General features: G+C 32.9%; 2 protein-coding genes across 2 annotated transcripts in view; one reads left to right on the top strand and one right to left on the bottom strand.

Moving 5' to 3' along the window:
- The window catches only part of LOC139519150 (neuronal acetylcholine receptor subunit alpha-10-like), a 57,412-nt gene extending 41,898 nt beyond the window's left edge, over positions 1-15,514 (bottom strand). The window contains exon 1 of the mRNA XM_071310975.1: positions 15,374-15,514. The gene's annotated coding sequence lies outside the window, so the exon portion shown is untranslated. The remainder of the gene's footprint in view (positions 1-15,373) is intronic.
- LOC139521283 (uncharacterized) lies at positions 2,983-4,524 on the top strand. The gene has a single exon (XM_071314757.1). The coding sequence runs from the start codon at positions 2,983-2,985 to the stop codon at positions 4,522-4,524; it is 1,542 nt and encodes a 513-aa protein (XP_071170858.1).
- Positions 15,515-17,688: the final 2,174 nt, after the last annotated feature.

Genomic DNA, 17,688 nt, shown 5'->3' with positions numbered 1-17,688 from the left:
CCATGTTCTTTCTTGTGACAGGTGTCAACGAATTAAGGTTGACCATACACGCAAAAATCCACCTTTAAATCCTTTACCAGTGGTAGGTCCATTTGATCGATGGCATATGGATTTCTTAAAGCTGAGCAAGACAAACAAAGGTGAAACGTACTTGCTCGTTTTGGTTGATAGTTGTAGTAAGTGGGTTGAAGCATTTGCTATGAAAACACAAGAGGCTTCTGAAGTCGCAAAGGTCTTGTTCAAAGAGGTTTTCTCTAGATTTGGCGCAGCAAGGTTTTTGGTTAGTGATCGTGGAAAAAGCTTCATGAATAACTTAGTTCTGTCGTTATGTGAGATATTTGATGTTACAAGATATCATACTAGCTCGTACCATCCTCAAACAAATGGGTTAGTAGAAAGGTGCAACTCAACTCTGATAAAGTCTTTCAGAGCATACTGTGATAAGGCTCAAAATAATTGGCCCGATAAATTACCCGGAATTTTAATGGCTTTACGCAATTCTCCTTCAACTCAATCAACTGAGTTTTCTCCCTTTCATTTGCTGTTTGGTAGAGAAATGAATCTACCTTTTGACACTTCTGTTACACCTAAACAAAATTTGTCATCAGATGCCAAGCTTCAAATGGAAGAAGTTCTATCAAATCTAAAGATCACACAAGATCTTGCCACTAAAAATATGTTAGAAAAACAGTTAAAATCTAAAGAGCGATACGACCGAAATTCAAAAATTCCACAATTTAAAGTAAGGGATTTAGTTTTACTTCGGCAACATGTGGTTCCCGTCGGTCGCTCACCGAAATTGGTAGATAAGTACAAAGGGCCTTATTACATAACTGAGTTGGGACCAAAGTACACATACAAATTGAGAATGTGCAGCACTAATAAAGAGGTAAAATCCATGATCAATGCAAAAGAAATAATCCTTTACAAGGATCCAAGAGATCATCAGCTGCAACCCAATGAGGTGGTACAAAATCAAGCTAATAATGCTGATAGGGTAGATCAGCATGATCAAAGTGATGAGAATGTGCCTCAAGCACAAAATAGGGAGAATGAAACCACTGATGGTAATGATGATCAGGTAGAAGATCATCAGTTTTATAAAGCGGAAAAACTTTTGAAGTTAAAGCGCTTACAAGGTAAACGACATTTCCTTGTAAAATGGGCGGACGGCTCAAAACCCACATGGGAACCAGAGGAATATGTTTCAGAACATTTAATCAGAGTATATTTCAGCACACATACAAATACAGGAGCTAAACGAAAGAGAAAAACATGCATACGGCAAAACTAGTCACACAAAACTATTAAAGTATTTTTCATTCCTTGAAATAAAAGAAAAAATATATAATAAAGCACATTAGCATATACACATTTTTTTTCTTTTGCACCAGTGCTGAAGTCTTTGAATTGTTTTTATAGCGTTATTCTCGAGATTATATCTTTTAGGAACTTTAGATTGTTTTCAAAAACCATAAATTATTTATTCAAAATTGTGGTGTTTTGTTACCCTTGACAGATTTATATCTGTTGTCAAATAGTGCTAAGAGTATGCGCATGCTCATCTAACAACTCATCACACATTTTTTTCCCATTTTTACAAGTTAAGGTTAAATAACACTTAGAAACTTTTCACTGATGACAGTTTTTTTTTATGGTGTTAATATTTTCTTGAATGATACAGACTAAAAGCCAAGGCATAAAGAGAAAGTACACACACATTGTGGACAGTTTTTTACGAAGAGTTACATAGAGTCATGACTAATGTTGAAGTACGTTTTTTGTTTAATTTATTTGTATATAATATGATAATTTTCTTATATTTTTGTGGTTCAAAGCTAGAACATTTACTTCAACACTTGTTATTTTACAGTACAAAAAGAAAGCAACATGTGCGTTTGTACCTTCTTTTATTTTTGCAAGCCGCGACGGCTTTTCCTTCCGAGCCATTGGTTCTATAATTTTGAGCAACAATGCTAATATTCAACTGACTATTTTATTTTGGTTTAGTTTGGTTGATTTTTTTTTTTTTGGCAAGCTGCGTGTAGAACCAAATTTAAATTTGTTTTCACAAAACAAAACAAAAATTCCGTGGATAGTACATGTGTTACAGTACCAGTCCTTATTCTGCCTCTGTGTCCATCCTATTTTACTATTAAACCTCACTGTATTTATAACATTGTATTGACAAAAGTGAGTAAACTGTCAAATGTCAGATTTCACGATACCCATGTCCAGCAATGCAGAGTATGAGTTTTTAAAGTATCTTAAATATTGGCTTTAATTCAGCAAACTCATGATATTTTTTCTCCAACATAAATGGCATTTATTCAGCACCTATTAATGTGGCTCAATGAGCATACTACCTTACACAACAATAGCAGAAAACAATAGAACATTTATTTGTGACAATGTATATATGTTTTATGAGTGTATATAGAATTGATTAACTTGAATTTCTAATCATATATGTATATATATTTGTAGCTGATGTTATGTGGCTTTGGGGTCAAAGCCAATTAAGGCAGAGGGGAGATGTTATAGATATATTTTGAAATTCCGAATTTACAAAATAGGAAATATAACAGCTTTGCAAGCTTTCTTTTATTAAGTATTATATTTTTTATTCTCAAAATGAATTTGTAAAAATGGACAATTTAGAAGAAAATAGATTTTACAGATGTTTGACAAATATTGATAATTATTCATTCATTAATTATACATGCTATATTGTGAATAAAAGAAAGAGTGTAGGCAATTATGCCTATTGTCAAAATTACATAGGTTGTCGCAACATAGGTATAGACGGGTTTATCCAAGTCTTATCTCAAAAACATGTGCGCTGCCATTAAGAGGTCACGTGGTGCGTCGGCCATAGCACTCGTGAATGATAACGCACGTGCAATCAATAACCTATATAGTCTATATAATTATCGGTCATTTATAACGTTTTTGTTCCACATATTTCATGTTTATATGACCATGGCAAGTAACGAAAAATATAGGAAAGGGGGAGGAAATTCTTGTGCTGTTAATGGATGTTCTAATAATCGTCGTAAATTAAATGATTGGAACGTATCAATTTGTGAATTACACGGACAAAATCACGAAGACTGTTCTTGTTTGGTTCCATTTAAACTACATGTTATGCCCGCTAATGAGACAAAACGATTTCAGTGGATAAAAGCTTTAAACAGAAAAACACTTCCAAAGCAAGTATTCGTATGCTCGAATCACTTTCTAGACGGAGCTCCGACGGAACAAAATCCTTTTCCAAAATTAAATCTTGGGTATGAATGCCAGACAACCCCCGGTAGACGTAAACTGTCGAGACAAGAACCAGAGAGTAGAAAAAGAAAACGTTTACTGGAAGAAAGCAGTAGTACCGAGACGTGTGTTAACATTAGTCAGACTGAAGGGGGACCGTCTAGTTCTGAACTGCTTCCAGAAGCTTTTTGTGATTTTAATGTGGTTAATCCACCTACGGCATCAGTTGGAACACAATATGTCGATTCTGATTATATGATTTCACAGGATCACATGTATTCAAAACCCTGGTCGGACACACAAAATACCTTTACTCAAACGAATACGGCGTTGACTGAAGAGAAGGGGGTTCAAGTTAAAATTGAAAGTAGCGCTATGTCCGCAAAAATAAGTATAGTAACGGACAGTGACTCTTTGTTATATACTGGTGTAAGTAAAGAAGTGTTCTTTACGTTAGCAGAGGTTTTGTCAGAAGTAAATACATTTAAATTTCAACTTGAAGTCGCCGACCAGTTACTACTTGTGTTGATGAAACTTAAACTAAACTTGTTGTTTGATGACTTAGCTCGTAGATTTGGAATTTCTAAAAGTTTAGCTAGTAAAATGTTTAATGCTTGGATGCCAGTCCTTGCAGAAAAACTTAAGGACTTAGTTGCATGGTTGCCGAGGGAAACAATTCGAGCATGTTGTCCCGAATCTTTCCGAGAAAATTACCCTCGCACCACTGTAATAATAGACTGTGCCGAAACATTTATACAACGACCTACGAACTTGAAAACTAGAAGTGAAACTTTCAGTAATTACAAGTCGCACAATACCGCAAAATATTTAGTTGGAATATCTCCACATGGACAAATCATGTTTATTTCCAAAGCTTTTGGCGGCAGAGCTAGTGACAAGTTTATCGTGGAAAAGAGTGGATTTTTAAACTATTTATTGCCGGGAGACGAAGTAATGGCAGATCGTGGATTTACAATTGAAGATTTTCTTTTTCCTCGTCGTGTAAAATTAAACATTCCTGCATTTACAAAATGCAAACCCCAGCTTTCGAATGAAGATGTCACAACTACTAGACGTATTGCACATGTACGAATACATGTAGAGCGTGCTATTCGTAGACTGAAAGTGTTTAAAGTTTTAAGTGGAACTGTACCAGTTTCGTCTTTAAAGAACTTTGATGACATTCTTATTGTTTGTTCCGCATTGGTGAATTTGAGATCAGATTTAATACGGGATGTCAATGTAGATACGGATTGAATGTAATAATTACTTGTAAATTGTATTTTTTGTCCTTCATTTTTAAATTTTTTTATTACATTTTTATTCAACCTTCAGGTAGTTTTATTTTGATTAATTGATTTCCATTATAATCATGATAATGGTTGTTATGAACAATGTGAAAGATAGTTGTATACTAAATTATATATATTTATTGGTAATAATAAATCTGTTCATTACTTTTTATTATTAAATTTAATTGTATCGAAATATAAGCATCTGGACTAATCAAAGTAGGAATTACCAGTCTCCTGAAGTGAACTCCTGGGGTAATACATATTTATTACATAACAAGCAATTACGTTAACATGTGAAGGTAAACAAGTCAACACTGTTCGTCTTTCCAACTGTGATTAGCCCTAGTAAATTACACACATGTCTATGAAGTCTTCTTGTCCAAACATCAACATTGCATACCAATATGTTATCTCATTAATATGAGATAATTATCAAACTTAAGAATTGTTTTTCAGACCCAGTATTTACTACATTTAATTATATATAACCAAACATTTAATTCAAAATGTCATTTATCAGGTTTATTAAGTGTGTGGTTTTGCATGCACTTTTACTAAACATGCTAAACAATGACCTAGTGTTTAATGTCCAGTGGTAAATATTACATGAATATTACGATGAGAATATGATACATTCCTTGTACTATTAACCAGTTGAGCTAAGTAAATCAGTGGTTGTCATTGGTTCATGTCTGTCATATTTGGTTTTTGTAGATTATTTTGTGATAAATAAGGCTGTTAGTTTTCTCAATTGAATATATTTTTTTCATAAATAAAATTTGTTCATGTTTGGGCCTTTCATTTACAATGTACATGTATTATGGGTCTTTCTCATTGTTGACAGTGGATATTTGTCTCAATTGTCAATCATACCACATCTCCTTATTTTATTATTATTACAAGGACACATTGTTAAACTCTGAGTCAACTAGTCTTTACTTCTAAACCTAGATGTAAATTGTATATTCTGTAAAAAATACACACATGTATACTGTGCTTAGCAGAGATGTCTGACCTGGTAGGGGTTTAAATCCTTAACCTCCTTGACCATACATTGATTTATAAGAACAAATGCTTACAGGGTCAATCTGATTCTTAAGATTAAATGAACAACTAAAAGTTTTAGACCATAAAATTATTATTATTGAAAAACCTATCTCATAAAATTACAAAACAGTCTACTGAAAGTGAGACGATCACTGTCTACTTCATCAACAATTCTGGGAATCATTTTTCTCACATAAAAGTCTTTTAATCTTTGGACTTGTTCACGAACATATTCCTGGTCATAATCAACATTTATTAAAATAAAGTCATCTGGACACCTCCACAGGTACAGTTTGCCTTTTCGAAGCCCAGTACAGTACATAGTCAATTGAATCTGCATGTAATAACCCCGACTTCCTTTGACTTTAATTTGATAATGTCCTTCTGTGGTTTTAATTACATCATATTTCCCACCATTTATTAGTTCTTCAAGTGTATTCCATTTTGTTGGAACTGGACATTTAACCTCAAGTAATGTGTCACCATTTAAAATTCCATCTGGACTACTAGAAAGCCACTGTTCTTCAGTTGAGACATACATGCCAGTATCTATAATAGTATTTTCCAGTGACCTTAGGTGCTCTTTAGCCACAGGTTCTTGCTGCGTACCATGTCTCGTATATTTGTTCCCTGTAAATTTGGGATGCAAATGTTCCCTAATAAATGATGTTGCATCAGTCGTGTCTTTAATTGGCACTTTAGTTGCACTGCTTGCAGTTATGCGCAATTTCCTTGCATCTTTCCATAAAACACTGCTACTTTGACCTTTTGTTCCATGTTCCAAGTTTTTCCTTTTTGTGTCATTAAGTTCAATATATTTATTGAAAAAGGTATAACATTTCCTACATGAACTAATAGAAGTATGTTCACCGTGCTCCTCTTGGATTATCACGTTAGACATAGGTGTACAATTAAAACTTTTGTAAACAGTTGTTCCTTTTATTTCGAACAGTTTGGATATAGGTGAATTCTTTATAGCTGCCTTAAATTCTGCATCTGATGAAAATAGAGGAGTGTCACGAACACTTGGCACATAATCTTCATTATTGTCCATAACAGATTCACCAACCTTGGGCTTCTTAAATGTTATATTGGAGAGTGCCTTTGGTTCAACATTCCTTGTGGTCCCTTTATTCCATTGAGCACTTTCATCAGTGCAGGCAATCCCAGTAAGACTATTTCTCACAGCATGTTCCAACTTCCAAAGAAGAGCCCCAACATGACTACACGCATGACATCGGCCTGCCATACACGAACACCATCCATTTTTCACTGTGCCATCTTGTGTAGAATGCACATATACACTGTTCATTCTCGATACTGTTTGAGAAGAACGTACTTCTGCCCTCATTAAAAACGTATTGTCAGTATAAACATGGTGCGTAATAGCTCCGACATTTCCACTTTGAAAGTAATTATAACTTTGCAAGCTTTTGAAATTTTTCATTTCTTGACCATCGACAGCTTTTGACGAAATTAAAAAGTTGTACACATCACCGTACATAACATTTGGCCATACCCTCATATCGTCGGCCCATGTTGTTATTTTATCCAAGCCTGGTGGATTCAGATTATTCATTTTAGTTGTATCAACAATAAAATCATGTGTGTTCAGATAGCGTGCTTTCTGTAATGTTTACAATTTTTCACGACCTTAATGGCGACCGGATATCGATGACCTCGTGCGGACATGTGCAATACTAAGGGGGATAATTAGAAAGACCCGTCTATACGAAAATCAATAATTTAGATTAAAGTGTCAGCTTGGTTGACAAGACAAAATTATGAGTGACCAATTAAAATGTTGTGGTCAGTTATGAAATTATGTAACGATAATTTTCATTGGTAAAACGAAGAAAACCTGGGATCTCTAAGCACGTGAGCAACGACCTTTTTAAACTAGTGTTTTGGGGTATTCGTCAGTTGCCATGAGATCTCAGTTGTAATAAAATATAGTTATTTTGGAATTCTTCGTTTTTACCAGGTAATTCATTATTAATATTTTAAAGCATTCTTTTTATGAAAATTACATTTCACATTTACTTTTAATTAAGTTTTATTTATTTAGTTCTATTTATTTAAAATGAGCGTTTTTAGTTTATTACATTACGATTAAATAGATGATTTTTTAAGTGAGATATACAGTAAACATAAATTCCGTAAATGTTATTTATTTCATTAATATTCATTATTACATGCGAATTTGTTTACAGGAGATTTGTTTATTTGAAGCATAATTTATTCGCAGTAAAGTTTAATTCTGTTATTTGGTTATATTTAATATTCAACGAAGTTTAGAGAAATCTTTGTTCGTCGCTTTGGTTTACCTTGACAACGCAACAGAACATAATGAAAATATTTGTTGTTTCATGTATATTGAAATCGTACCGATGCAGGGTTGATCTCCAGAACAGAAATATTTGCGTATTACGTAATAGCAAGAAACATTTAATATATTACAGCTTGACATTATCTATGTATGATGAACTATAAATATTGTGAAATATATTGTATGCATTTATATGAAATTGTATTACAAATGTATAGAGTTGCCATGAGATCTCAGTTGTAATAAAATATAGTTATTTTGGAATTCTTCGTTTTTACCAGGCCAGCTAAAGTCCAGATGACATAGGCTGAAAGTCAAGTACGACACTTGTACAAAAATGTACATCCTGTCATTATTGTTTATGATATTCTCGTATTCTTGTCTTTCATTTTTGCTAATGTGCTTTGTCTTTATTATGCCTTTTGGTGTTACCTTGATACATATAGCGTGGCTCTGTACTTGTACATCCCGTTATTGTGCTATTGTAAAACTTGTTTGTTGCTTGTTATTCGTTTTTGCATGTATGTTTTATCTATGTGACTTTTTGTTGAACATTGCTTCGTTACATGTATGACGTGGCTCTGTGCTTATACATACCGTCATTGCGTTATTGTACTATTGTAAATTTATCACATAATGTTGACTGCTGTATTTGTAACATTTAACTATTATGCCTGTTTGTCTGGTTTACGCATCGTTTTTAATATTATAATGGAATTTGATGCAACTGTCATACAAGTGAGAGTTTTAGTTCAATCCACCATTTTCTAAAAAAAAAAATGCCTGTACCAAATCAGGACTATGACAGTTGTAATCCATTCGTTTGATGTGTTTGAGCTTTTGATTTGCCATTTGATTAGGGACCTTCCGTTTTGAATTTTCCTCGGAGTTCAGTATTTTTGTGATTTTACTATTTATGTTAGGTTGGTGCCTTAAGTTAAAACAAAATTAAATGTTTGATGAAGCTACATCATAACTATAAGTGAAAGGCATAAGAGTACTATCGAATTTCCTTAAACAAAAAGCGATCGTTTGACCAGAAAGAAGGACATTTTTTTACAGACTAACATTTCAATTAATGTTACATTGTAAGAACTATCATTTGACCAAAAGATATCAAAGCTACATTAAGCCACATTATTTCATAAAATGAAAAATACATTAAAGATCAAAAGCAGACCAAGGATTACAAACTGTAGCATGTTTTGTTCGTTGACGAACATTCTATCACATCATCAATTGTGCAATCTCCTGGGACGAACCCTGGACAGAACGAACTCATACAAGTGATAATAGATAACACTGAATACCTTTTAAAGGATATCGGTTTAAACTCATCATACAGTGATATATGATACTAGGCCATATCAGCACATCATCATTTGGCGCTATCCTATAATAGGTATAAATCGCTTCATTGCGCAAACAGAATCTTTTAAATTAATTTAAATGAGTCAACACCACCAATTGTATTCAACTTCTAACAGTAATTTGGCAATATTCACCTAACCTGATTTCGTAAACCTTGTCCAGAAAGGAGAGCATTTGTGGGTAATTGTTGCAAGGTGTTAAGGTTTGTGGATCCAATTTAGCCAACTAACAAAGAGTGTAAACGAATGGATCCATATATTAGTAGTCTAGCGGTAAAAGTTTGTCATATGAATAATCCCTGATTTGTATAAGGTTAAACAACAAAGACATAGCAAGTGACTAAGTTAAAGGTGCATTTTCACAGTAACAAACCACATGGCGTCCAGTTTTCTTTTTACCCGAAAGAATATCGTTCAATAGTTCGGCAAGCCGTTTTGTGGAAGGCCTACAAGTTTGGATGGTGATATATTATGAATTTGTGGAAACAGCAGTTAAGATGCTAAACAAATATACCAGTTCCAAAGAAGATTAGTTTTATTGATATCGTATTTCAACTTGGATAAAAGAAAAGGATATATATTTGTTTTCATGGCGATTGAAAGGAGAATTTATTTCCATTGATCTCAGTTGTTTCCAGTTATTATATTGAACTGAGATTTATGGTGTCGCAGTCTTCATTTTACTTTAACAATTTAACAAGATGAAAATTTAACATCTATATTAAAGAGGGGTTTCGGTTACCGAGTGGTTTAAATAGTTCATCTACACTGAATATCTAAATAAAAAAAAAAGATGTCGTATGATTGCCAATGAGACAAATCTCCACAAGAGACCAATTCTTTTTTTAAGGTGACTTATAATTTCTATGTCATTTGGTCTCTTGTGGAAAGTTGTTTCATTAGCAATATACCACATCTTCTTATTTTTATATTAAGAATGTAGTAGGGTCAAACAAGTCGCTTAATCCTCCCACTAACATTGGTCATTGATTGCTGTAACATACGAACAATTTCTACTACATAAATGTATACATATAGACGAATATATCTTCAACATAACGAATTTAAAGTAAAATGTTTTACTATATTTGGGACATGACCATAAGAAATGTCTCAAGGTTAAACATGTTTTTGAGCGCTAAACCCTCTTTTAAACATTGTTGAAACAGCAATACATATGAACAAACTGCTGTAAAAATCTGTTCAAAAGACCTTGAATCATACGCTACTAAACACAAACACAACTAACAAAATACACAAAGTATGAATCTTAAGCCTCGGTCACATCTTACCGGATAGCACGAACGGACGCCTAATGGATGAAAATAAAAGTTGTCCGTTGACAAAATTGTTATCCGTTGATGTACTGAACGAATAAAACGGACGTGTAACGGATGCATAACGGACACATACCGGATATGCAACGTACGAGAAACGGAAACGTACCGGGCAATATGGATGTCGAACGTACATCCAACGGACGAGTACCGCATAAAACAGACACCTAACGGAAGCGTACCGGATAAAACGGATGAACAAGATTTACGGAAAATTCAAAGGCAACAATAATAATACATGTAAATCGAATAAATATTCCAAATGTTTCTCTGTAACTGGTTTTGGTTTGTTCTTCAAAATTCCGCCAAAGGGCAGTGTCTGGCCTGAACAAGAACTGCTTGATTGCGAAGACGTGCCTATACTCTAAGATCAATTATGAATAATAAGAATTCATGAACCTTAAGAAATCTGACATACCATTAATTGGCAGTTCAGACGCGAAATTTTGAATTGGCATTTATCCGTTACAGATCCGTTCATCATCCGTTTTAACCGTTATACGTTCGGTAGAAGTCCGTTTCTCATCCGTTCATCATCCGTTTTGTCAGTTAAACGTCCGGTAGAAGTCCGTTGGTGAATTTATCTTCCAGACCTCCAACGGATGTACAACGGACACGTAACGGATACAAAACGGAAACGAAACGGACGAGTACCGTACAAAACGGAAACCTAACGGACACCTAACGGACACATAATGGACGTTCAACGGACATTTTATCCGTTGGACGTCCGTTCAAAGTTTTGAACATGCTCAAAATTTTCCACCGGACAGACCGGACGTCGACGGATAAAACGTACGCTTAACGGACATGCAACGGATATGGACGGACGTCTAACGGATAAGAACGGACGTCTAACGGACATGAACGAATTGAAAAAAAAGTTATCCGTTAGGCGCCCGTTTGAGCTATCCGGTAAGGTGTGACCAAGGCTTAAGGGTAATCACAATTTACTGAAATCTAGTTCATAGCGCAATTTTAACTGCAAAAATGTATGCATTTAGACAGAATATTTGCAAAAGAGAAGCGCAAGATACCAACATAGACATTTAAACTCATAAGTACAGTTGTAAATAGACTGATGTCAACAGCGCCATTTGAAACATAGATAATATAAATTAAAATATTATTACTTTTTGAAAGAATGATGCAGATATAAATAATTTATACATCTAATGCGATTTATAAACATTTCTTTCTACAATACAACTTCTTAAAGAGTTTCACATATTTATACCCACCATGTATTAAACGAGATTTAAAGAGCATGACCTGTAAGGATAACTATTACATAAATATTTATTACATTAAATATCTGCAGGTTAACGCCAGTAATGGATTAAACTTGTTATAATTGTATGTTTAAATTGGTTTAGCAGTTACATGTTGCAGAGCTGTTAAGTCTTGTAAACAAACATACATGTCTTGCTGTCTGGTAATTAGGAGTACTTAGTAAAAAGTGAAAATAGAATTCAAGGGCCATATTCTGATTCACGTGACAGGCGTACGGCATCATATGATTGTATTCGTGTTGATGTGATCTGTCAGGTTTGTAATGCATCAAACAAGTGGCAGTGTTCAATTGATTTGCATCATGAAATATAAGAATAACATGGGACTCCCTTTTACTATATAAGTATAGCTTTAAACATGTTGTAGTGTCATAAATAAAGACAACAGTAGTATACCACTGTTCGAAAGTCATAAATCGATTGAGAGAAAATAAATCCCGGTTACAAACAAAAACTGAGGTAGAAACCTCAACTATAAGAGGAAAACAACGAAACTACAGAAACAATGAAGTGCAAAAAAAAAAAAAACGAAAAAAAAAAAACGACAATGCAACACACAGAGAAACTGCCATTTTGATGACCTGGTACTGGACATTTTAAGAAAAATGGTGGGTTGAACCTGGTTATCGCCCAGCCAAACCTCGCGCTTTAAAGGCAATGTCAAATATAACACTAGAATGACATAATTACACTGACAGGACTACAGTACAAGTAAATACATTCAGGACAGAGAAATACACAATTAAACATTACAATGGAACATTTCGACATGCTTATAGTTATCAAAGGTACCAGGCTTATAATTTAATACACCATACGTGCGTTTCGTCTACATTCGATTGTTAAAGACATTTGATAAGTACACTTTCACATTTTCTACTAGAAATGCACATAGTTTAAGTCCGACAGAGAAATAAGTATACATCGCAATTGAAATCCTTGGGTAGACACACCTTTAAGGGGTTGTTTATTTTGTTTACGTTGTGATTGGTATCACACGACTGATAATTGCTCTATGATAGTAATCAGCTTAGATACATTGTACTTCCAAAAAGTTATTAGTATCCCCCTTACACTATCTCTAGACATAACAAATTTTGTTTGCTTAAGAATCGAGCCAATAGAAATATCAATTGACTGACTCCAGGGTAACTTCGAGGTCTTATCTTATTGGCATTACAAGGAATGTAATACTTTCATATTTCTGTCATTGAAGGACAATGGTATACATGTATTCATAATATAGAAATCATTCGAAATGATCACAAATAAGCTGAAACTGTTATAAAAATGTAAACGTAATGAAAACAAAGTAACAAGCTCGTATATATATAATGGGGATTTACGACTATCTACATTTCAAAAGAAAATATCGAAATGGTATACGAAATTCCCATAAATTTCAATTCTGGTATTTTTTATGGAACAAAGAAATTCAATAATAGAAAATTGAAGAAAACATTCACTTGTTGATAGTCAGTCCAAATATTTCCAATAACGCTATTGAAACTCTCCGATATAATATTACCAAAAGTAATCTTACTCAGATGGAAACCACCTTATTAGAATTGCAGAAGCAAAATGATTGTATAAGTCGAGTTGCTATCTGTATTGATATTTAGCAGAAGAAACAGCTTTTTGAGTCGATTACAATTTTTCTTTTGGTATTAAGTCGAAGCATGTCAAGTCTCAACATTTAATTTCAAATGTAGGAACACACATATATCTACGGAGGGTTTGCTCTTTTCAAAGGGTATTCTCGAGCTAATCCCAGGGTGAAGTTGGACACTGGTACAAAAGATGTAGCTAGAAAAAAATTCTTGTCCAAATTTCATTGTTAATGCAGAAACAAATGTATTGTGACACTTTTAATTCAGTCACTTGAAGCTGTAAAACTGACTTATGAGAAACAGTCTAGCCATAGTTACTTTGACCTAGACCTTTTATCTATTTACATTGAAATAGATTTTTCTCTCTCAAATCATGGAGCATTATCGAAGAAATTTTGGTAAAAATATTGTTTATGGCTCAAAATATTTTGTTTGGACAATGAAATGAACTAAATCAATACTAGTATATTAGCTGAAAAAATTTGGAGGTGTTTTAAGATTTTTAAAGAATTTGATTACATTTATATTTCAATTCAATTCAATTCAATATTTTATTTAAGTCTCATCTCTCAACAATATGTGAAGTATACATTTACAGTAACACAGATTCACAACCCATCTATAGGTCATCAGTATGTCCGCATTGATTGATCACATGTCAAGCTATATATCATCCCAGAGTCGTGAATTTGTGAATGACTTCAATAACGACCAATGAATTTAAATGAACTGCAAAAACTAAAAGGTACAGCCACAACAACTGAGGGGATTTTAAGTTTAACCTCACTAATGAAGTGACTATGCGGTATGGGCTTTGCTCATTGTTGAAGGCCGTACGGTGACCTATAGTTGTTTATGTCTGTGTCATTTTGGTCTCTTGTGGACAGTTGTCTCATTGGCAATCATACCACATCTTCTTTTTATATCGATTAGTGAAATAATAATTATTTATACAGTTAAAACGCAAAGTCAAAGTCAAACTAGTAAAATCGTTATTTTAAACTGTGATATTTGTTTTATAAAAGTAAAAACCGTGTGACAGAAAAAAAAACCAACCTTCAAAACATTGGTAAAAAACTTTAATGATAATAACAACGTATACACTTAAAACCGGTGTATTAATTTTATTTAATTAACTATGTTTCTAACATAGTAAAACATTAAATTTGTTTAACAAGCAAATAAATAAAAGAATATAAAATAAATATATCAATTAAAAAATGAATTAATAAAGGAGTTAATATAAGTCAACGTCAAAGTACTACACACTAAATCTTTTACAGATATGATTTCAATTTCTAGATCCGGTTATAGATCTATAAAAATAAAGGGATTCACCTGTTTAATATTTATACCTTTAATTATTTGAGATAAATAAATTGCAGCGTGAACTCTTGATGTCTTATGCCAATTTTTAAATCAGCTGTGTTATTGACCACTGTTTTAATTATATTACATATTATAATAAAAAACAAGTAGAGTAACATATGTTTTAAACATAAAAATTATTCGAACACATGATTTCAATCAAAATCATCTTAAAACAATTAATTTAAGCTATCAAGAAATATGAAAATGAAATTGTAAACAGTGGTCGAATAATTGTAATAACGGGATATCTCGTTTTCATCGGTTAAATCTAATATTACAAAATCATATATATTTTTTATAGCTATCGTTTAATCAGTTGCTTAATCTCTTCATGAAGGTACAAACGAATAACGATTAAATCTGTAAAGAAATATAATGTAAAGAACACCATGAATTCAGTCTTACACAAACTAAAATTAAATATTTTTATCTATACACGGAAAAGTTTCACTTACCCCTTCGTGAATTAAATGTCTCTATTAAGCATCGTTTAATATTAATCTGCATCAGTAAATGTAGTGAAAATGTCTGGCTAATCGAACGGAATAATGGCTAATCGTTACGTCGTATTGAATCCTTGAAAATGTAGATCGGTAAAGAATTAATCAGGTTCGTGTGTGTTTATTGCGATCACAAGGGAAGAAATGGTCATAGGTTACTCTTGGGTAATTTACAGAACTTCATTATAATGTCAGCATGATCAATTAATAGTCAAATTGCAATATCAATAAACAAATCCTAGAGACAATTTTATGCCATGCTTTTTCTGGTTTATCCCAAAATAACGATCAAGGAGCGTAAAACGCATGTTTACATAATCAAAGGCAGCAAGATTCACATGTACTGAAGAATTGATGAACCTGGAGGAAATCATACATAGATCTGTAATGATTTTTAAAGACGGAAATCATTATATATATATATCAATACAAATATATATTAGTAAGATATTTCGTCATAAAAAAACTTCATTCCACGTCATGGTTTGCAATAAAATATACGTTGAGAGATTTTACTACAGAAAACACGGTTAAAACACGGTTGGTGTAATCAGGTTACGGCATTATTTGATAAAATTCTGGAAAATAATCTTCGTTCGACTATCACAACAAGTCAATGTAAAAAACATTCGACTTCACTTGAAATACATCGATTTAAATAGTATTTGTTTTGAAGGAAAAGTTGCAGATGAGATACTTTTATCATAAAATAAATTATCCTATAAAATTATTATTTACCTATAATAAAACACGCGACGCCAAAAAAAATATATGATATACCCAGAATATGCAAAAAACCGGCTAGATTCTAATGTAGAGTGGGAATTAATGCCACAGAAATATAATGGCATGCATATCTTCAGCTGAATACTAATGCGGAATACAAAGTTTTAAAAAAATAATAAAGGAAAGTTTCAAAAACATTGTACAACGATCCATGGTAGATCATAACTCTACACCGACTGCAATCGGAATAAGAAAACTTAAAAGTTGTATATATGTTTAAATAAAAATCCTTTTTTGATAAAATATATGTACAAGCATGTTTAAGTGAAATGACTTATTCTCTCTGTACAGACATTTTGACATTTGGCAATAAATCTTATGAAGCGCTACCTGATTCGATTTACAATAACTATTCCATTAATCCATGTTGCAATAGTTGTTTTAAGATAAGATGTTTTTCTTGCGTTTCTATATTTCTTTCTTACATTGATATTTTTCTTTTATATTGATGATAATCAATATACAGACACCAGCTAATGACTACCAGCATCTTCATAGCTATATATATATGTTATTTTTCCAAAGTAAAGCACACTTTATTTCGGACGGACTTTAACCCGAATAATTAAGTCGTTATATTACGCTGATCTACGATGGCTCCATTAACGCGTAGCAAGAAAATTGGTCACGGAGAGAGATTGAACTATTCGAGTTAGACGGAATTGTACTGCCCTAGAAGGGTCACAAATATTGACTCTAACCTATTCTAAAACATGTCAAAATTCATTTTGCATGAAAACAAACTACGTAACTTAATTAGGAAACCAACAAAATAGTTCGTGGTATTCATGCTGTATGTTGTTCAGTATATGTGTTGCCTCGTATCTAAGTGCAGCCAATTTTATGTATTTTTGATTAACTTGCTTATTATAATTCTTTTTTTGCAATTACCAATCTTACTGCAACATCAGTACTGTTTGGCTACAATTGTATTGTCTCAACTGATTTATGATGTTTAAAGAAGTGACAAGATAGTCTCGAAATGACGTAGTTGTTTATTTCTGTGTCATTTGGTCTCTTGTGGTGAGTTGTCTCATTGGCAATCATAATTATACCACATCTTCTTTTTAAATATTTATAGTAAATTAAATATATTGCCAATCTGCGAACAGTTTAATATAATAAACTGCAGACACAGATCATCAGCGATTAGAATGAAAATAAATTCGTTTTTCATTCCACCAATTCCTCGATTTTGATTCGCTAAGTCTTGTAAGCACTGTTATCGATAACTTTATTTACTTAATGTCATTTGAGTAATGGCTATTACTACCGTACAAAGTATTTGGTCAATATCACTTCATAAACGTGTTGTTATAATGACCAGTAGTTCTACATAAATCTACTAAGGACAACTCTGTTATAATTTTACCCTTTTCTTGGGAGCTCTGGCCTAGACAAAGTATAACTGTGTGGTATTTTTGGTTCCTCAGAAATATATATAATTGCATCTATCAGGCTTGTATAATGCTTCATAGTTGCAT

Source organism: Mytilus edulis, chromosome 4 (assembly GCF_963676685.1).
Source record: "Mytilus edulis chromosome 4, xbMytEdul2.2, whole genome shotgun sequence".
Taxonomy (NCBI): domain Eukaryota; kingdom Metazoa; phylum Mollusca; class Bivalvia; order Mytilida; family Mytilidae; genus Mytilus; species Mytilus edulis.
Note: the sequence above shows the minus strand (reverse complement) of the source record. Positions and strands in the feature narration are given on the sequence as shown.

Excerpts from the sequence above, each read along its gene's own strand:
- LOC139521283 (XM_071314757.1), top strand. The coding sequence starts at position 2,983 with ATGGCAAGTAACGAAAAATATAGGAAAGGGGGAGGAAATTCTTGTGCT.